At 45.8% G+C, this 22,100-nt stretch overlaps 1 protein-coding gene across 1 annotated transcript in view; it reads left to right on the forward strand.

Moving 5' to 3' along the window:
• SLCO4C1 (solute carrier organic anion transporter family member 4C1) overlaps window positions 1-22,100 on the forward strand; it is a 110,162-nt gene that overhangs the window by 58,874 nt on the left and 29,188 nt on the right. The window contains exon 6 of the mRNA XM_077462334.1: window positions 2,050-2,165. Coding sequence (XP_077318460.1) covers window positions 2,050-2,165 — 116 coding nt within the window. The remainder of the gene's footprint in view (window positions 1-2,049; window positions 2,166-22,100) is intronic.

Raw genomic sequence — 22,100 nt, forward strand, 5'->3', positions numbered from 1 at the left:
TCCCCTGCAACTGCAGCTCACTGTCACAGGGAAGATGGAGTTGTAGGATCACATAAACAGACCATAGTGGACTAAAATTAGGTAAGTATACAGATTGTTTTTACACAGGTTAGGCAACATAGGAAGCAGGAGGAGGGGGAGGGGCACATTTTTGAGTTACTATTAAGCTGAAATTCCAATTTAATACGTCATTAAATGTATTTTTTTTAATGCAGTTCCCTAAGATGACTTGGTACCAGGTTCTAAAGCCCCCTACATACAATGGGAAATCCAGCCAGCAAAAGTTAGATGAAAGCTTTTGGTCGGAAATTCCAACCGTGCATATGCTCCATTGGACTTTCCATTGAAAATTCCGCCAGCAAAAGATTGAGAGCAGGTTCTCTATTTTTCCGACGGAAAAAGTTCCGATCGGAAATTCCAATCTTCTGTAGCAATTCCAATGCGCAAAATTCCTAGGCATGCTCGGAAACAATTTGACACATGTTGGAAGCATTGAACTTAATTTTCTTGGCTCGTCGTAGTGTTGTACGTCACTGCATTCTTGACAGTCGAAAGTTCAGAGAACTTTTTTTGTGACCGTGTGTATGCAAGCCAAGACAGGGAGATAAGCATACCAGTTCACTGTCCAGTCACTGGCTTAAGCCAGCCATAGCTGGCTGCTGAATGTAAAAAAATTAAATAAAAATTGCCTCCAAAAAAATATTACGAGGGGTCCCCCTCAGCTCCTCGGGTCTGGTATGGATTCGGAGGGGACCCCCCCCCCCACGTCAATTTTGTTTTAAAATTCATACCAAACCCTTATCCAAGCATGCAGCCTGGCAGGTCAGGAAAGCGAGGAGAGGAGCGAGCGACCCCCCCCCACCCCCGAACCATACCAAGCCACATGCCCTCATCATGGGGGGGTACATGGGGGGGGCTCTGCCATTTTGATGGAGACATGGTTGTCCGGGTTGTGGGCTGGGGCTTATCGGAGTCTGGAAGCCCCCTATGGGAATGGGTACCGGGTTCATCATACCCCTACCAATTCACCTCAAAAATCTGTGAAATATTAAAAAAAGAAGACAACAGCGGGAGAAAATAGCACAAGAAGACAGCAGCGGGGAGCAGACAGCACAGAGAAGAGAAAGCAGAAGGAGAAGACGAAGGGGGGGGGGGGGGCACTGGGAGAGATAGCAGCGGGAGAAGACGGCACTGGGAGAGACGGTAGCGGGAGAAGACCTCTTTATGAAGGTGAATGGGTAGTGGATCTAGGGTTCTTCCAGATTCTGATAAGCCCCCCGCCCGCAGACCCTGACAATATCCGACCATTCCCTCCCTTTCCTGACCTGCTGGGCTGCATGCTCGGATAAGGGTTTGGATTTTGAGGTGTACCCCACACTATTTAAAAAAAATCCGAATCCGTACTATAACCGAAGGACCTGGTATATCCCCCACTCTGTTTTTTTTCAAATTTTTTTTTTTCTAGCAATTCGTTTTTTACATTCAGCTGTCAGTGGGGAACCCCACTGAAAGCTGATGACTCAAGATACAGCGAGCGGCTTTCCGGCCCCCTGCTTAGCAACCAGCTATATATAGTGAAAACGCATCAAAAATTGAATCACAAACACAACACTCGTGTTTCTGGTGCGATTCCATTGAAGTCTATTATTTGCAAAATGTGGAAAAAAGTTCCCTGACCCTTTCCAAAAATGCACCGGCCGCAAAACGCATAGATGAACTTGTATCAAAGGAAACTATATTGAATGGACTGTAGTGCGTTTCTGCAAACTGTAAAATGCACAAAAAAAAACGCATAGGTGTGAACCTAGGGTAATTGCAGCAGAGGAAAAAAAAGGTTTCCTACCCTGCCAGACATTGGTGTGTCGAGTGGCAGAGCTGCGTAAATCTGAAAAATGAATGTAAAGAAATGCAAATCATTTGGCAGGTAACACATATATGATTCACTTATGCCACACATGTAGCTTCAACTCCTTTACATGTAGATTTATTCACGCTGTGCATCACACATTAAATTAACAGATTTTTTTTAATATGTATTATGATTTACAGGTACATCAGCTATCCAGCTCAAAAGAATATCAGAAGCACATAACGATGGAAGTGAAGGCATTGTTGAAGCTAAAAACCTTGGAACAAATTTCAAAGATTTCCCTTTGTCTCTTTGGGTGAGAAAACAAGAATATATATGCATAATGGTTTAAACTGAGGTATGGCCTCAGCAGAGCAGTGCAGCTGGGATAATAAGGGTACAGATGTTAGTCTTGCAGCTATTGTCACTGTGTTTTCCTTGTGCTCCATAAAGGCTGCCATACAAGACTTGAATTCAAGCCATAGGTGCCCCTGTCGGTCTTCTGTGTCCTAGCATTAGGGCCTTATGCTGTAACTCAGATCTTGTATGCATACAGCGTACAAAGCGCTCACTGCACAGGATCTTGCTGCCAGCCTTTGCCAACAAGATCCAGTGTATCGGTTGCATATTTTCTTATGGCCGTGTGCATGAGCTCCTGGGGTTATGAGGAAGAAGACAGCAATAAAAATCTGACAAGGGTAACCATTTTACATTCTATCTAAAACTAACATAACATTTTTGGGCTTTAGGTATACATTAAAGCAGTATTAAACCTCAAAACAACAAATGTATTAAATTACAGCTTAGATGTGGAAGTGGCATCCATTTTTTTTGAGTGTTTTCCTCTATTTTCTCCTGGTGATCCAGCATAGACCATTATTTTCCAATTTACTTTATTGGACCAAGCTTTCAAATCAAAGTAGCAGTTAGAGGATTGAGACAAACCGCTTAACACTGACAGGGGTGCTTACAATGAGTAGCAGTTATACCTTTACGGCTTTCTCCAAAGGTCACACTACCCCCTCTCTTAAATTACACTGGTAATAATGATTCCACTTTATATTAGTGCACTAGAGTTAATGTTTGTTAAAGCGGTATTAAACCCAAAAATAAAAGTTCACTATAATGCAGCTTACCAATTCCTAAACGTGGTGGTCTGCCTTTATTTTCACCTGGGGATCTGGCCAGTAATGCACTGACTGTCTTGGGTTGTTTCCACTCTGGATTAAGGAGCAACAGAGACATTTTTGGAGAGAAGCATTGTAAGGCTGAGGGGAGGTAATTTTAGATGCACTTGCAAGTTTATTGATGATGTCTATTGATGACGAAACACGTAAACTGGACCTTGATGCATGACGCAATCACACTATTAGCCATGACCATCTTGATTATTTCGATCTGACGTTTTTATACATTGGACATTTGTAGGTACATTTTTTGTATTAGTGATATTGTACATTTATTATGTACTTCACTATGGGATCCTTAATTTACACTTTACTGAGCTGTTGTGCTGTTGGAAGTTGATTATGCTAATGTTCACAATGTCTGTGGCTTGTGCCACATATGGACGGGGCCTGCTAATACAGTCCTTATACCCGGATGTGAGCCTTATACCTGATGTCTAGTGCCAAGCTTTGGTTAATCCTGTGTTATGTGCGCATATGACTGCTTTATAATTTGAGGGTCTAACTCCTCTGGTAAGGAGACTTGCTAGAATACTTGTGGTGTTGTGTGTGTAGCCTATCACACTGAAGCTGGTGTGGTGCCTTCATCTGTCTATATTCAGCTATATGGACTTTAGTTGTTTATTATACCATCATATAAGTGCTAAATCTTATCATTTGTCTAAATATTTACTGCCATTTTTAGTGGACAGCTTGGACTGTTAGGGCATGTTCACACCAGAACGCATGTTCACACCAGAACGCAGTTCTGGTAAGGCATGTTTCTGTGCACATATCCAGAACTGCATGGGAATGCACTGTCCTTGTTAGCCCTTGTACACACGGTCAGAGAATCTGTCGGAATGTGTCCTATCGAACTGTTTTGTCTGATAATCCGACTGTGTGTGGTATGCATCGGACTGTTTCCGTCGGAATATCCGTAAGACCAAATTTTCCAACTTGCTGGAAATATTTTCCGACAAACTGCTCCGATCGGACATACTCTGATCATGTGTAGAGAATTCCGATCGGACAAAGTGCCACGCATGCTCAGATCAAATTCCTACATCAAAGCTATTGGCTACTAGCCTGAACGTAGTGCCATTGTAACAAAATTACGTCATCACGTTCTGAAAGATCGGATTTTCCGACAACTTTGTCCGACCGTGTGTATGCAACAGTTTCGGACAAGATCCGTCGGACAAAATCCGACGGATTTGGTTGTCGGAATGTCCGTCCGTGTGTACAAGGGCTTAGATGCACGAGGTTGACATTATATGTTAATAACACCCCAAATGCATCTACCAAATGCAACATGTTTTTGTTCACCACACTGCATGATACCACAGTACCATGTAATCTGGTGTGGCACAATTTGTCACACCTGCATTACCACTTGCATGTTCCCATGGGTTTTGCAGCCCACTGAAATGTTTAAAATAAATTCAACAGCGCTACTACTGCTTCTTTAACACTGAATGTGTCTATAGTGCAAAATTATTTTAAACTGCAATTGTGCAATGCCGCGTACACACGATCGAACTGTATGACATACTTAGTCCATCATACAATCCGATGGACAATCCGGCGTACTTTCCACTGAACGGACTTGACCACACACGGATACACAAACAGTCCGACAAAAGCTTACGCGATGACGTACAGCACGTACGACGGGACTAGAAATAGGAAGTCCAAGACACAGCAAAGCACCCTTTGGGCTCCTTCTGCTGACTTTGCGTTAGTGGAAGTTTGGTTAGAGACGATTCGCGCTTTTATTTTTATTTATTCTCGAATTGGAATATTAATCATAGGATGAGGATGAATAAAGACATTTGTGATAACTCTGTGTGAATATAAGCAGCAAAGCAACTTCACTTTTCTTGCATTATGAAGAAGAAAAGAATGGGCTATATGAAAAAAAACCACAAAATTAGCAGCATGACGAATATGCTAGCTTCAATACGAACACTAATTTTACAAGACAGAGCGCTTCCGCCCTGTAAATCCTTTCTGGGCATGCGCCATTCTTAGTCCGTCGGACTAGCATACTGACGACCGTATTGTCCGCTGAAACCAAAGTACGATGGAAAGATTTTTGTGCAAACCGAAATTCTTAGTACTCCGGACTGCACGCTGAAAAAGTCCGCTGAAGCCCACACACGAGCGGATTGTCCGTTGAAATGTGTTTCAACGGACTAAGTACGTCATACGGTTCGACTGTGTGTACGCGGCACAACATATAACCAACATATAACCCTTTGCAAGTGAAAAAAATAAAAAATGTGCAATAGACACTAATGAATATAGATAAAGTGTCCTATATAAAGAAGAAAGTCCCATGTAAAAAGAATAAAGGACATTCTCAAAGAACAATAATAATGATTTCTTCAGTTCCCCTTCCTTATTCCAGTATATCAGTCATCTACACCACCAAATGCATCAAATAAACTCACCATAGAACAATACTGGTAATTGTATAAACCAGCACACAGCACATGTAAATCTGGGGATCAAGATCTGCAACTCTTCCCGGCTCAGTAGGTTTTTTTTAAGAGCTCTCCATACTGGTACTCCACATTATTTAACCTAAAAAAAAAAAATCCGAAGGAGGAAGAAAAGGCTTACATAGTGTAAAACCACCAAGAACTTTAATATATAAAAAATACACCAAAACACTTACATTTGTCAGTGTCCTAACTGACATAGTATATTGCACTCTACCATGTAGTAGAGCCAACTCCGGCTGCACTCTCAGGACGCGAGTATGGTCCCGGCATGCATGGTGAAGTCACGCCTGAAATCCCAACCTACAGGTTTCGTCAACTGGAGAACGCTGGATGACGAAACACACCCCATTCTATGGTTGATTACATGTTGCACAATTGTACTTTAAAATCATTTTGCACTATACACATATTCAGTGTTAAAGAGGAGGTAGTAGCGCTGTTCACTTTTTTTTTTTTGGGTGTTTACAGCAAATAGAAGAGCAGCTGCACCATACATTACCCATTAGAGAAACTGTGATACAGTTCTAATTGTTTTGTTTAAAGCTAGTCAAAACAAGAATGCGCCAGATCGCGCACAAACTAGTCTGAACCGGCTTTTAGAAGAAGTTTTAAAATAACAGATTTATTGGCTGGACAACCAGATGACAATAAAGAAAAAAAAAAAGCCTAAAGAAAGAAAACGAAAAAAATAAAAAAAAATGCTGCATTTTACTAACTTAACGCATATTTTCCATTAAAGGGTTAGTTTACCTAAAAATTACATTTTAGGTAGAGGTAAAACATGGTAGGCTGAGTCATCCCCTCCTCTCTTTTTAAATGTCCTGGGTATCTAAAACTGACATCTCCCTGATATTGTTCCCAACTTTGGTCTTGTCCACCTGGGAGTTCGAGGCATTTTCAACCACCCTAACTTGTTGCAGGTTCTTCTGTTGCATTCTCCATAGCATTAAACATATAAAGAATTCCATCAGAGCAGATAGGAACCTCTCTTCAGGCCCATTTTTATTGTGTCAGCCCTCACTGCTCATCTGAAAAGTAATCCATGATGGATTGTGTTTTAGAGAGTGATTGACAGGCGGTAAGGAGGAAATATGTGAACCATGTCTGAATAAGCCCATAATACCCACAGCAAATGTGCACACCTACAGAGGTAGAGAAACTGTCATTGTTAGTTCTCCAGCATCTACCAAGGGTGAAATATCCTCTTTAGATGGGCTCTTTAACCATTTCAGCCCCAGAAGATTTTATCCTCTTCCTCACCAGAGCACTTTTTGCGATTCGCCACTGTGTTGATTTAACTGACAATTGCGTGGTCGTGCGACGTGGCACCCAAACAAAATTGACGTCATTTTTTTCCCACAAATAGAACTTTCTTTTGGTGGTATTTGATCACCTCTACATTTTTTATTTTTTGCGCTATAAACAAAAAAAGAGCGACAATTTTGAAAAAAAGCAATATTTTTTAATTTTGCTATAATAAATATCCCCAAAAATCTATATAAAAAAAATGTTATTCCTCAGTTTAGGCCAATATGTATTCTTCTACATATTTTTGTTAAAAAATTGCAATAAGCATATATTGATTGGATTGCGCAAAAGTTATAGCGTCTACAAAATAGGGGATGGTTTTATGGCATTTTTATTATTAATGTTTTATTTATTAGTAATGGCGGCGATCTGAAATTTTTATCATTATGACGGACACATCGGACACTTTTGACACTATTTTGGGGCTACTGTCATTTATACAGTGATCAGTGCTATAAAAATGCACTGATTACTTGTAAATGACACTGGCAGGGAAGGGGTTAAACACTAGGGGGCGATCAAAGGGTTAAGTGTGTCCTAGGGAGAGATTCTAACTGTGGGGGGCAATGGGCTTCCACTCACATGACAGCGATCACTGCTCCCGATGTCTTGTTTACATAGGCACTTCCTCGTCCTGTGGCTTCATGACAAGATCGCCGGGAGACCGGCTGACATCGAGTCTGCCGTTGCTGCGGGCACAGTCACCACCCCCGCCAATTAAAGGGGACGTACAGATACGCCCATTTTCCCACACTTCCATTTTGCCAACGCATATTGGCGTGCAGCGGTCGGCAAGTGGTTAAAATCAATGGAATGGGGTACTTAAAAATATGCCAAAACACATAAAGACGTACACATATATTTTGTCAATTTTTATATGGTTTGCTAAATCATCAGTGTGATCCGACATTCCGGACCGGGACAAGGGATGGGCAGAAGGGGGTTGCTGCCCTGGGTACAGCATGTATTGTAAGAATGGGGGTGCCGCAAGCTCCTTTTACTATAAGGCTGAGGCAAGGGGTGCAAGGAGTGCTGTGCTCTCTCTCTCCCTCTTCCTCATAAGCTCGCACATAATGAATGGGGGGCTGTCTTCACTTAGCTTTAGCAAGATAACTAGTACTCCTCTGACCTTCCTTCTTTCAGCATTACTGCTTTTCTGACCCTGAAGGGCTTACAAATGTATTCTCGTCACACTGGTTATACTGAGTTCAGGTTTTGGATGGATTCAGGGTGGATCCTGTGTAATTAAATTCATATACTAAATTATTTTTAATGACCTTGTCAGTGCCAGGTGGATGTGGCATTCTACCCAAGCTGTTCAGCCACTGTGAATACTCCCACATAGCTTGGGCTCAATTTCAGTGACACATTTCTAATTATACCTATACTATATACACATATGATTCTTCTTTGTGAATAGTTGCTCTTCTGCTGATCTTGTATTTGCCATTGTTTTATGTTACATTAAAAAAGGCAAAAATCATTTTAAAGCGGAGTTCCACCCAAATATTTTTTTTAAGTCAGCAGCTACAAAATGTGTAGCTGCTGACTTTTAATAATCAGACACTCATCTGTCCCACTGTCCAGTGATGTGAATATACGAAGCCTCTCTCCTCTCCCCCTCCTCAACCACGGCATCGGCATTCTTACTGTGGGCGCCCGGCTGCGCATGCGAGAGGCACGCAGTGCGCTGTGAATGGCTTGGTAATCTTCTGGGACCTGTGACGTGTCCCAGAAGATTTCAGGGAGGGAGGGGGAGAGGTAAACTTCCTTCCGGCGCTGCAGAGCCCCGGGAGGAAGTGGGAGCTGGATGCCTCTAAAAAGAGGGTATCTGCCCCCCCCCAAAAGAAATTACATGCCAAATGTGACATGTCAGGGGCTCACCATCACTTAAAGTGTTGATGTTCCATTTTTGGGTGGAACTCCACTTTAATGAACTTTAAAGTGTGTGAGGGGGTTCGCTCGGTAGCGGGTGTGTGTGACCCCCTGGATGGGTTCACAACACAAAGTCAGGCACAGCAGACAGCGGTGTAGGTGCAAAAAACAAAAGGTCCAGTTTATTTAGGCTACATGCAGTGATACATATAACAGCCAAACAAAATAAAACAAGAAAATAAATCCTGGTCAGCTTGACCTCTAACTACACACGTAGACTCCCTGTCTAACAACTGGGTGCAGCCTTGTGCTGCCCCAGTCCCTGTCTATATTGTAGGGGTTTGCCACACAGGCGTTAACTCACCGCACAGAACAGATCTCAGACTCCCCAGTCTATACACACAAAACTGGTTCCAGGATGGAGCATCTCCCTATGCATGCTGGGGTTTTTTGTAGAGGTCTTAATGAGCCCACTTACTTCAGCTGGGCTCATTAACTCTTCCCCTCTAATTGTAAAAGTCTGCATAAAGCCTGAATCTAGGACACACATATTTCCCATCCTGAATACAACCAGGTGATTTTACCCCCCCCTCTTGTTTCAACCTTGGGGTTGTAACACAAGCAGCCAGACACGCATGTATCCGAGACAAAGCATCCACATTCCCCATTTTAACACCAGGGCGATGCTTAACTGTAAAGTTAAATTCCTGTAGGGCCAGGAACCACCTATTTACCCTTCTATTGGTCTCCTTGTTCTGAGCCATCCACTTTAAAGGAGCGTGATCAGTCACCAGGTCAAAGTGCCTACCTAGCAGATAGTACCGAAGGGAATCTAGAGCCCACTTCACTGCTAAACATTCCTTCTCAATCGTGGAGTAATTTACCTCATGGGACTTTAACTTCCTGCTGAGGTAAATGACTGGGTGCTCTTCCCCGTTCCAGACCTGGGATAACACTGCTCCTAACCCAACGTCTGATGCATCAGTTTGTACAACAAAGTCCTTATAGAAGTCTGGTGAGTACAACACTGGCTGGCTACATAAGGCTGTTTTTAAGGACTGAAATGCTTCCTCAGCCTCTGGGGACCATTTAACCATAACCGACTCTTTCCCTTTTGTCAGGTTGGTGAGGGGCACAGCCTGAGAAGCAAAATGGGGAATGAATCGTCGATAATAGCCAGCGATTCCCAGAAAGGCTCGTACCTGTTTCTTGCTGTTGGGACGTGGCCAACTCTGTATGGCCTCGACTTTATTGACTTGGGGTTTTATCACCCCCCTCCCAATAGTGTACCCAAGATATTTGGCCTCCTCCTGTCCAATGGTACACTTCTTTGGATTGGCCGTAAACCCAGCTTCCCGGATGGAGTCTAGGACTGCTTGTACTTTTGGCAAATGTGAGACCCAGTCTGTGCTATGGATAATCACATCATCCAGGTAAGCTGCAGCATATTTATGATGGGGCCTCAGAATCTTATCCATTTTCCGCTGGAATGTTTCCGGTGCATTCTGTAACCCAAACGGCATTCTCTTATATTGGAATGCCCCATCTGGGGTTACAAACGCAGTTTTCTCCTTGGCCGACTCGGCCAGGGGAATTTGCCAATACCCTTTGGTGAGATCAAGAGTTGTCATATATCGGGCTGTTCCCAGCCGGTCAACCAACTCATCTATACGTGGCATGGGGTAGGTGTCAAATTTTGTAACTTTATTTAATTGTCTAAAATCGTTACAAAACCGCCAGCTCCCATCAGGTTTGGGCACTAGTACAATAGGACTGGACCAGTCACTCTGGGACTCCTCTATCACACCCAATTCCAGCATCCTTTGAACCTCCCCACGTATTGCCTCCCGTCGGGCCTCTGGTATTCTATAAGGTTTTAGTTTTACCCTTTCTCCTGGCGGGGTGATAATGTCATGCTCTACGCCAGATGTTTGTCCCGGAAGCTCAGAGAAAATCTCTTTGTTACGAAGTACAAACTCTTTAACCTCCTGTTGTTGGGGTTTCGATAAGGTGTCTGCTATTCCAACCTCAGGAACTAAGCAATCAGGCTGTACTTGTGACAAAGTCTCTGCGACTAGGGATTCCCTATCCCTCTAGGCTTTCAGCAGATTGACGTGATAGATCTGCTCCGGCTTTCGCCTTCCTGGCTGTCTAACCCTGTAGTTCACCTCACTAATTTTTTCAATTACTTCATATGGACCTTGCCATTTGGCCAGAAATTTGCTTTCAACCGTAGGGACTAGCACCAAAACCCTATCCCCCCGGGAAAAAGTACGTGTCTTGGCCCCACGGTTGTACACTCTCTGCTGTGCTAACTGCGCTTGGGTTAAATGTTCCTTTACAATTGGCATTACCTGTGCAATTCTATCTTGCATCAGGGCGACATGCTCAATCACACTCCTGTGAGGAGAACTCTCATTTTCCCAAGTTTCCTTGGCGATATCCAGCAGCCCTCTTGGGTGTCTCCCATAGAGCAACTCGAAGGGTGAGAAACCCGTAGAGGATTGGGGTACCTCCCTAATGGCAAACATCAGATAGGGTATTAGACAATCCCAATTCTTTCCATCTCTATCCACCACCTTCTTTAACATTTGTTTTAGGGTTTTGTTGAATCTTTCAACCAACCCATCTGTTTGGGGGTGATACACAGATGTACGCAATTGCTTCACTTTGTACAACTTGCATAATTCTTTCATAACCCGGGACATAAAGGGTGTACCTTGGTCCGTAAGCAGTTCCTTACAAATACCCACGCGGCTAAAAACAAGGGATAGCTCTTTGGCTATGGTTTTGGCCGAGGTATTTCGGAGAGGAATTGCTTCCGGATAACGGGTGGCATAGTCCAATATAACCAAAATGTACTGATGCCCCCTAGCAGACTTCATTATCGGACCTACCAAATCCATTGCGATCCTCTCAAAGGGGACCTCAATGATAGGAAGAGGTACCAGTGGGTTACGGAAATGTGGCATAGGTGCCGACTTCTGACACACAGGGCAGGAGGAACAATAATTTTCTATTTCCTTCATGACCCCAGGCCAATAGAATCTCTGCAATACCCTCTCTCTGGTTTTCTCTGTCCCCAGATGACCTCCCAGAATGTGTCCATGAGCCAATTCTAACACCAACTTCCTGTAAGGTTTGGGCACTACAAGTTGCTCAATGGTTTCTTCTGCCCTTTGAGCCACTCGATATAGCAGGTCCCTTTCCATAGTGAAGTAAGGATAAGGGCAAGTCTTATCTGGGTTCACTAACTCGCCATCTATTTTCACCACATTTTCCCGGGCCTTTATTAGGGTGGGGTCTTTTAACTGTTCTGTGGCAAAATTTTCCCTGTGAACCTCAAGATCCGAAAACTCCACAGACGGCGTGTTTTCATCTGAGGATGTTGGCTCCTCCCCAGTTTCTCGAGTTTCCCCCGCCAATACCGACAAGGGAAATTCAGGAGAGTCCTCACCACTCCCAGAGGAATTCTGGTCATCTTCCTGGTTTATAGGGGCACCAATGGGGGCCTCAGGACAATCCCAGAGTTCCCAGAATTTTGGAAAATCCCTTCCCACAATAGCATCATGTGGTAACTGAGACACTAACCCCACCTGATGAGAGAGGTTACCTTTGGGGGTCTCAAGAAACACTGAAGTTACAGGATACTCTCGGGTGTCCCCATGCACACAAATAACAGCCACCCTGTTCTTCCCAGAGACCTCTGTAGTAACTAATTCAGCTTTTATCAATGTTACCAGGCTACCTGAATCTAGCAACACATCAACAGGTCTACCATTAATACACATTTTACATAAATGTTTCTCAGGTCCCCGAATGGCAGTGCATGCAACTGTCGCAAACAGCGACTGACGTCTCTCCCTTATAAAGTCACATTGCATAGGCTCATCCACAACTGGGCAATTGGCTGCAATATGTCCCTCTTGCCGGCAGCGGTAGCAAATAATTTTTTTCGCTGCCTCTTGCAGCATGGGCTTCCTGGGCTGCTCCCGCCAGACCTTAGGTAGAACTCCCACCCTCTCACTCTCTCCACCCTCACCCCTTGGAGTCCTCTTACCCGCCACTGGGGATGATCTGGTCTTAGGGGGGAAAGTCCGTGAGTCCCTGGAAGAGGTGGTCAAGTTCTCTGTAGCCAAGTACCTCTCAACCAGATCCACAAGTTTATCTGCATTTTCTGGGTCTCCATGGCTTACCCATTTTTGGATGGCAGTAGGAAGAGCTCTCAGGAAACGATCCATAACCACACGTTCCACAATGTTTGGTGCGGTCAAAATCTCTGGCTGCAGCCACTTCCTGCTCAGGTGAATGAGATCATACATTTGAGACCTGGGAGGTTTTCCAACCTGAAAAGTCCAGTTATGCACACGCTGAGCCCGGACTGCCAGGGTGACACCCAGCCGTGCCAATATTTCTGCTTTTAGCACCACATAGTCTTTTGCTTGGTCAGGCTCTAGGTCATAATAAGCTTTCTGCGATTCCCCAGTTAACAGAGGGGCCACCAGTCCAGCCCATTGCTCCTTAGGCCACTTTTCCCTTTCAGCAGTCCTTTCAAATGTGGTCAAAAACACCTCCGGATCATCCTCTCCAGTCATTTTTGTCAGTAAACGGCTCACACCAAAGGTTGCGGTATTATTGTACCCACTTGCTTCATTGGTCTGCGGACGTTGCTGTATCAATGTCTCTATTTGCTGTTGAAAATTCTGCTCTTGCTTCTGCAACAGGTCTATGAAGCGGGCTTCAGATCGCTGCTGGGCTTGTTGCTGAGCTTCCAAACTCTGCTGCAAAGTTGCATTTGTCTGCTGCTGATTTGCATTTGCCTGCTGCTGGGCGGCAAGGCTCTGTTGTTGAGCTGCAAGGCTCTTTTGTAAAGCTGCATTTGTTTGCTGCTGGTTTGCATTTGCTAGAGCCAGCTGTCTCAGGCCGCGTACACACGGGCGGACTGTCCGCCCAACCTTGTCCGCTGAACAGTGTTTGGGCGGACAGTCCGCTCGTGTGTGGGCTTTCAGCGGACAGTTTCAGCGGACAGTTGGACGGACAAAGTCTTTCGGAAATTCCGAAAAACTGTCCGCTGAAACTGTGTTTGAGCGAACAGTCCGCCCGTGTGTGGGCCTGTCCGCTGTACTTTCGAAATGAGCGGACTGTTCCCGCTCGGAAAGTCCGCCCATTTCGAGCGCGTGTACAGGTAGGCGGGGCCCGCGAAGGAGACGTCGCGGGCTCCGCCGCCTGGAATGGGCTTAAAGGGGAACCCCAACGCCGAAAAAAATCGGCGTGGGGGTTCCCCCAAAGTCCACACCAGACCCTTGTCCGAGCACGCTACCCGGCCGGCCAGGAAAGGGGGGCGAGCGAGCGCGCCCCCCCTCCTGAGCCGTACCAGGCCGCGTGCCCTCAACATGGGGGGGTGCCTTGGGGAAGGGGGGGCCGCGCGGCCCCCCCCACCCCAAAGCACCTTGTCCCCATGTTGATGAGGACAAGGGCCTCTTCCCGACAACCCTGGCCGTTGGTTGTCGGGGTCTGCGGGCGGGGGGCTTATCGGGGCCCCCGGATACCGGCCCCCCACCCTATGTGAATGAGTATGGGGTACAATGTACCCCTACCCATTCACCTGTGAAATAAAGTACAAAAAAAAACACAACACAGGGAAAAAATATTTTATTGCACAGCTCCGGGGGGTCTTCCGTCTTCGGGGGTCTTCTCGCCGGACTCCTCCGCTATCTGTGTGTAGCTCTTTTACTAGCGGAGGAGTCCGGCTTTCTTCCTCCCCGCCGCCGGCCTCTTCTCCCGACTTCGGGGGTCTTGTCCCCCTCTTCGGTTCTTCTGCCGGGCCACCGCGCCTTCTTGTAGCTCTTTTACAGGCGGTGGCCCGGTCTTCTGTCGCCGCTGCCTTCCGTTCTTCTGTCGCCACCTTCGGTTCTTCTGCCGGGCCACCGCGCCTTCTTGTAGCTCTTTTACAGGCGGTGGCCCGGTCTTCTGTCGCCGCTGTCGTCGCCGCCGCCGCCGCCGCCGCCGCCGCCTTCCGTTCTTGTTCTTCTTCTTGTTCTTCTTCTTCTTCTCCTGGAGATGTTGACTCGACGAGCTCTCCGGCCGGAATGCCAGGGCCGCGCTGTGCGGTCACTTATATAGTGACAATGGGGCGGTGTCACATGGTATATGTCACATGGGTTGGTCACATGGTGACCCCGCCCCCTTACGATGTCATAGTCCCCATGTGACATCAACCCATGTGACCAACCCATGTGACATATACCATGTGACACCGCCCCATTGTCACTATATAAGTGACCGCACAGCGCGGCTCTGGCATTCCGGCCAGAGAGCTCGTCGAGTCAACATCTCCAGGAGAAGAAGAAGAAGAACAAGAAGAAGAACAAGAACGGAAGGCGGCGGCGGCGGCGGCGGCGGCGACGACAGCGGCGACAGAAGACCGGGCCACCGCCTGTAAAAGAGCTACAAGAAGGCGCGGTGGCCCGGCAGAAGAACCGAAGGCGGCGACAGAAGAACGGAAGGCAGCGGCGACAGAAGACCGGGCCACCGCCTGTAAAAGAGCTACAAGAAGGCGCGGTGGCCCGGCAGAAGAACCGAAGAGGGGGACAAGACCCCCGAAGTCGGGAGAAGAGGCCGGCGGCGGGGAGGAAGAAAGCCGGACTCCTCCGCTAGTAAAAGAGCTACACACAGATAGCGGAGGAGTCCGGCGAGAAGACCCCCGAAGACGGAAGACCCCCCGGAGCTGTGCAATAAAATATTTTTTCCCTGTGTTGTGTTTTTTTTTGTACTTTATTTCACAGGTGAATGGGTAGGGGTACATTGTACCCCATACTCATTCACATAGGGTGGGGGGCCGGTATCCGGGGGCCCCCTTCTTAAAGGGGGCTCCCGGATTCCGATAAGCCCCCCGCCCGCAGACCCCGACAACCAACGGCCAGGGTTGTCGGGAAGAGGCCCTTGTCCTCATCAACAGGGGGACAAGGTGCTTTGGGGTGGGGGGGCCGCGCGGCCCCCCCTTCCCCAAGGCACCCCCCCATGTTGAGGGCACGCGGCCTGGTACGGCTCAGGAGGGGGGGCGCGCTCGCTCGCCCCCCTTTCCTGGCCGGCCGGGTAGCGTGCTCGGACAAGGGTCTGGTGTGGACTTTGGGGGAACCCCCACGCCGATTTTTTTCGGCGTTGGGGTTCCCCTTTAAGCCCATTCCAGGCGGCGGAGCCCACGACGTCTCCTTCGCGGGCCCCGCCTACCTGTACACGCGCTCGAAATGGGCGGATTTGCCTCCTCCTTACGTGGGCGAGTCCGTTCATTTCAAAAGTTGAGCGAACTGTTTGGCAAACAGTTTGCTGAAACAGTCCGCTCGTGTGTGGGCAAGTCCGCTCATGCAAATTTTGAGCGGACTGTTTGCCGAAACTGTTTGACGAACAAGGTTGGGCAAACAGTCCGCGCGTGTGTACGCGGCCTCAGTATCTCCTCCATGCTGGCCTTAACAACAAAAAAAACAAAAAAAAACTGCCAAAATTCTCCACCAACTGTGAGGGGGTTCGCTCGGTAGCGGGTGTGTGTGACCCCCTGGATGGGTTCACAACACAAAGTCAGGCACAGCAGACAGCGGTGTAGGTGCAAAAAACAAAAGGTCCAGTTTATTTAGGCTACATGCAGTGATACATATAACAGCCAAACAAAATAAAACAAGAAAATAAATCCTGGTCAGCTTGACCTCTAACTACACACGTAGACTCCCTGTCTAACAACTGGGTGCAGCCTTGTGCTGCCCCAGTCCCTGTCTATATTGTAGGGGTTTGCCACACAGGCGTTAACTCACCGCACAGAACAGATCTCAGACTCTCCAGTCTATACACACAAAACTGGTTCCAGGATGGAGCATCTCCCTATGCATGCTGGGGTTTTTTGTAGAGGTCTTAATGAGCCCACTTACTTCAGCTGGGCTCATTAACTCTTCCCCTCTAATTGTAAAAGTCTGCATAAAGCCTGAATCTAGGACACACATATTTCCCATCCTGAATACAACCAGGTGATTTTACCTGCGTGCTGCCACAAGTGGTTGTTAAGCCACTACTATAAAAATCCTTCTATACCTTCTGTAACATAACAATATGTGCCTCAGTGTCTGTGTTATGTAAAAAATATGCAGATCTGTATCTATATCAGAACAGTTCCCAGTGCTCACGTGACTCCTTGGCTCTCTCTCTGCACGGCTGACATCTTCAGCGGGTGGGGCCTCCCTGACATCAGCTGGGGAGGAGAGAGAGCCGAGGAGTCGTGTGAGCGCTGGGAGCTGCTCCATTATAGGTAGAGATCAGCATATTTTTAATATAACACAGGCACAGAGACATATAACGTTATGTTACAAAACGGGTGGGAGGATTTTATAGTAGTTATGAGAGCAGCAGGAGGGGAGGGGGAAGGAAAGGACATGAGCAGACAGGCAGGGAGGTGGGGGGACACTTTTAAAGTGGATGTAAACCCTTACATGTACCCAGTGAAGTAACTGGCCTCAGGTGATACACAAAGATGAAACAAATCCTTCTACATAAGTTGTACCTGTTTATCTGCAGTCTTCTCTTGAATATATCCATTTAAATAGCTGAATTTATACAGCTTCTCTGAGGGTTCAGAAAAAAAGGGGGTGGAGAGATAAAATTTACACTCTGCAGAGCTCAGTGAGGAGAGCTCTGATTGCTGATTGGATGGAAGGGTTACACCACACAGCACACAGGAACAGCGCTGAGGATGTCAAGCAGCTGGAGGTCCTTCCCCTGTCAGGAAAACTTGTCAGAAGTGACTCATGATGATAGCAGAGGAATGAAGCAGCAGACAGAAATGAGACTTAGCGCTCTTAATTGAGACAAATACACACTATAGAGGGAAGCTTTCTGAAGCTTAGACATGTCTTGTAAATTCTGGCCTTCGCTGACCTGGTACCAGCCTCCAGAAGCTCTTAGTAACACTTCGGTATGAGACTGCAATGTGTGAACCGGCACATGGTCACAGCTGCAAACACCTTTTCTGCACATCGCCTTTTAGGGCTAGGCCTTTTGGCTAAGTCTGGGGAAATTTTTGTCTTCCAGGCCTCAGGGCCTGGCCAGTGCACTATTGCATGGCCACTATTTATTTTACTTCTTTTTGTTCTTTTCTCTAACTTAGATGAAGGGTGTGAGTCCTCGGGCTTGCCCTGACATCTAGGGGGAGGATGTGTGGCCCTCAGGTTCCTTCCTCCCCTGCCTATGGAGGGAGGTCTCAACCAAGTATTCAATGGTCAGCTTCAGCTGACCTAGGAGAACAGGTTCTGCCAGGCCTTCTGGCTAGGCAGTCCTTGTCAGGTGTTTACTGCTCATCTGAATGAGGCCAAACACTGCTTATGAGTAACAATAAGTGCACTCTGTCTAATTCCTTATCCAAACGTTAGCAGGAATAATGAGAATGTTTGTGCAATGGCTGTATATACAAAAAGAAATAATCCTCTATTTCATTAGTGTGATCCAGGCGTTATTAAAATGATAATGATCTAACCTGCTGATTATTTTTCACTCTGAAAATGGGGTTATAAATTCTAAACATTTACAGAGAATCAGCCAGAAATTGCCATTTGTAAAGCTGGCCATACACTGGTAGAATTTCTTACCAGTGTACACACTTGTCACTTTTTGGGGGGTGGGAGAAGGGAACAGGTACCTGGTTTTGACAGGTACCCGTTCCCATTTCTAGGTAAGATCACAATCTACAACATTTCCGGCCCCTCCTTCTCCTCTGCAACTGATAGCCGATTAACGAATCGGCTCTGGGTGCCGAGATTGTGGGATCCCTGGACAGGTTAGTGTCCTTTTATTAAAAGTCAGAAGCTACAGTACTTGTAGCAGCTGACTTCATTTTATTTTATTTTTTTACAGACTGGAGCTCCTCTTTAATCTTCATTTCCCGCTATGCTGACAGTGTTTAACCAGGCAGAAAGTGAGGGGGAACCTCCAACAGCAACACAGGCAGAAATAAAAACATATTTTTAGTAGTTTTCTAGAAAGTTTGGAAACCCTGTCGCATTTGTATTGCTAATTGTATCCAGGTTTTACATTTTCTTGCTGTCTGGTAAAGCCATTTTCAGCAGGAAAATAATAAGGGTAAACAGAGCCCTGAATAGCATCAGTAGAAGCCAGACAGGGGTTCTAACAGTGGCAGCTGGTGAAATTTTAGGATGGAGGGGTGCCAGACCCCGTCCTTGCTTTTTGACCCCTTCCACTTATCATAAGGCCCACCCCTTATAGAATACACCCATTCCGTCCCCTGTATTCCACTTGCTTCCTCCCATAGTGTCAGGAGAATACAGCTCAGCCTCACAGATCAGGGTATATAGCTCAGCCTCACAGATCAGGGTATATAGCTTAGCCTCACAGATCAGGGTATATAGCTCAGCATTACAGATCAAGGTATATAGCTCAGTCCCACAGATCAGGGTATATAGCTTAGCATTACAGATCAGGATATATAGCTCAGCCTCACAGATCAGGGTATTTAGCTCAGCATTACAGATTAGGGTATATAGCTCAGCCTCACAGATCTGGGTGTATAGCTCAGCCTCACAGATCAGGGTATATAGCTCAGCCTCACAGATGAGGATATACAGGTAAGCCTCACAGATTAGGGTATATAGCTCAGCCTCACTGATCAGGGTATATAGCTCAGCCTCACAGATCAGGGTATATAGTTTAGCCTCGCAGATCAGGGTATATAGCTCAGCATTACAGATCAGGTTCAGCTCAGCATTACAGATCAGGGTATATAGCTCAGTCCCACAGATCAGGGTATATAGCTCAGCCTCACAGATCAGGGTATTTAGATTAGCATTACAGATCAGGGTATATAGCTCAGCCTCACACATCAGGGTATATAGCTCAGCACCACATATCAGGATATATAGCTCAGCCTCACAGATCGGGGTATATAGCTCAGCATCACAGATCAGAGTATATAGCTCAGTATCATAGATCAAGGTATATAGCTCAGCCTCACATATCAGGGTATACAGCTCAGCCTCACAGATCAGGGTATATAGCTCAGCATTACAGCTCAGGGTATGTAGCTCAGCATTATAGATCAGGGTATATAGCTCAGCATTACAGATCAGGGTATATAGCTCAGCATTACAGATCAGGGTATATAGCTCAACATTACAGATCAGGGTATATAGTTCAGCCTTATAGATCAGGGTATATAGCTAAGCATTACATATCAGGGTATATAGATCAGCATATGTAGTATGTGGGAATTGGGGGAAAGTAAGGCATCAGATATATAGTCTTTAAAAACAAAAGTTCCTTTTATTTCTCTAGAAAACAAACACAAATTGCTTTTATTTTGCCAAAGAGGTAAAACAATAAGCTTATCTTCAGCACAAAGTGCAATGTAAGAAGAAAGCTTCAACAGAAAAGTACATGTCAAGGTATTTCCCAGTTTATTCTAATAAACACAGTCCTTCTGCTTCTTAGCAGCAACAGGAATCCTTCCTCCTTTCTTACCCCATCATTTCCACAAACTCTCTGAGCTCACACCTATGGACAGGCTCTCTGCAGTTGAGAGAAATGCAGGATGTATGCATCCAAGTTCTCGTATTCCATGGGCTATTTTTAGGAGTACAGGATGAAGGGAGCAGGTAGAATCCGTTTTTGTGCAATAGCATAGTTAGCCAGAGACAAGCATTGTTGTATTGTACTCATGCTATATTCATCATTGAACTGATATTCAAACGTAGAAACAATCTACAGTAATAATCCGCTAACCATACTTACTGTACATATACAGTACATTGAGATCTGCAGTCTTAATTCTTCTCCCACAGCAAATCATGTACTAACTAACTTTGTCAATTGCTGATGGTTGGTCATCTGTATTTAACCACTTAAGGGCCGAGGCTCTTTCTGAGATTTGAAATTTTTTTTGCTAGAAAATTACTTAGAACCCCCAAACAATATATGTATATTTCCAACCCCTTAGAGAATGAAATGACGGTCGTTGCAATACTTTCTGTTGCACCGTATTAGTGCAGTGGTCTTACAAGCACACTTTTTTGGAAAAAATAAAAAAATGTTAATGAAAAAATAAGACAAAAGTAAAATTAGCCCAGTTTCTTTCTATATTGTAAAAGATAATGTTACGCTGAGTAAATTGATTCCCAACATGTCACGCTTCAAAATTGCACCCGCTCGTGGAATGGCGACAAATTTTTACCATTAAAAATCTCCGACATTTAAAAAATTCTATGGGTTGCATGTTTTGAGTTACATAGGAGGTCTAGGGTTAGGATTATTGCTCTTGCTCTAACGATTGCGCTGAAAATTCGCATGTGTTTTGAACACTGTTTTCATATGCGGGCACTTCTCACATATGTGTTCCCTTCTGTACGCGAGCTTGGCAGGACGGGGCGTGTTTACATTTTTTATTATTATTTATTTTACCTTTTAATTTTTATTTTTACACTGTTCTGCCGCTGAAAAAGTGAATCCGCTGCAGACACTACTTTTATCTTTAAGCGGACCGCCCGCTGAAGAAGAGGACACCGGGCTTATTACTTCAAAGTAGCGACGTAAAACGACGGCGAGCAGTCCGTAAGTGTTTTTTAAAGGAAGATTTCCTCAGGGTACTTGCCATGTTTCAGCACAAGTTCTCTTAGGGAGCTACTTGTCAGCGCAGGTCCACAATTTGTACTTGTCTGCATTAGTGTCTATCAATGTGTGAATCCGCACTAGCAAATGTCATGTTCTGCTTATCCACTGTTGTTCAATTGTACCAGGAACATACTATAGGAGTGAAAACCTTGGTTCTTTGCAGGTATGCAAAGTTTGCGTTTGCTACAGCACAGTGGCAGCTGGTGGGCGCAGATGTCCCCCCCGCACAAGGGATGGCTGGGGGCTCGAGGCATTGACAGCTGCTAGCCCTCCCCCGTGCGGGAGGTCTGGTATTTACCAGTTCAGGCCGACTGCTGTTGTGTGCTCTCCTCTTCTCCTCTGGAGTGCGGGCATGCAAGCAGCAACAGCAGCTCCAACATGTGTCTCCTCTTCCAAAGCGCTAGGCATCCAATTGGATCCAATTGGATCACCTGGCGCTTTGGCCAATTGGGACATGCCTCCTGATTGGTGGGGATGAACTGTAGTGTGAAAAATAGAAAATTTTATTCGCTGTCATCGCACAATTGGGTGGGATGGGGGGGCAGAGAGTGCCCCCCGATCCCACCCGATTGTGTGATGATAGCAAATAAATTTTTGCTATTTTTCACACTTCACACTACAGTTCCTCCCCACCCTTTTTTGAACAGTATTGAGCCTCTGGCTCTAATCAGGTGCTTAAAAAAACACTCCCTTAGAAATTCATACGCCCGGCGTTCTGAAAGGGGCCAAGCGCAT

Source organism: Lithobates pipiens, unplaced genomic scaffold, assembly GCF_037356315.1.
Source record: "Lithobates pipiens isolate NorthernLeopardFrog02 unplaced genomic scaffold, aLitPip1_a1.2 Scaffold_3, whole genome shotgun sequence".
NCBI lineage: Eukaryota > Metazoa > Chordata > Amphibia > Anura > Ranidae > Lithobates > Lithobates pipiens.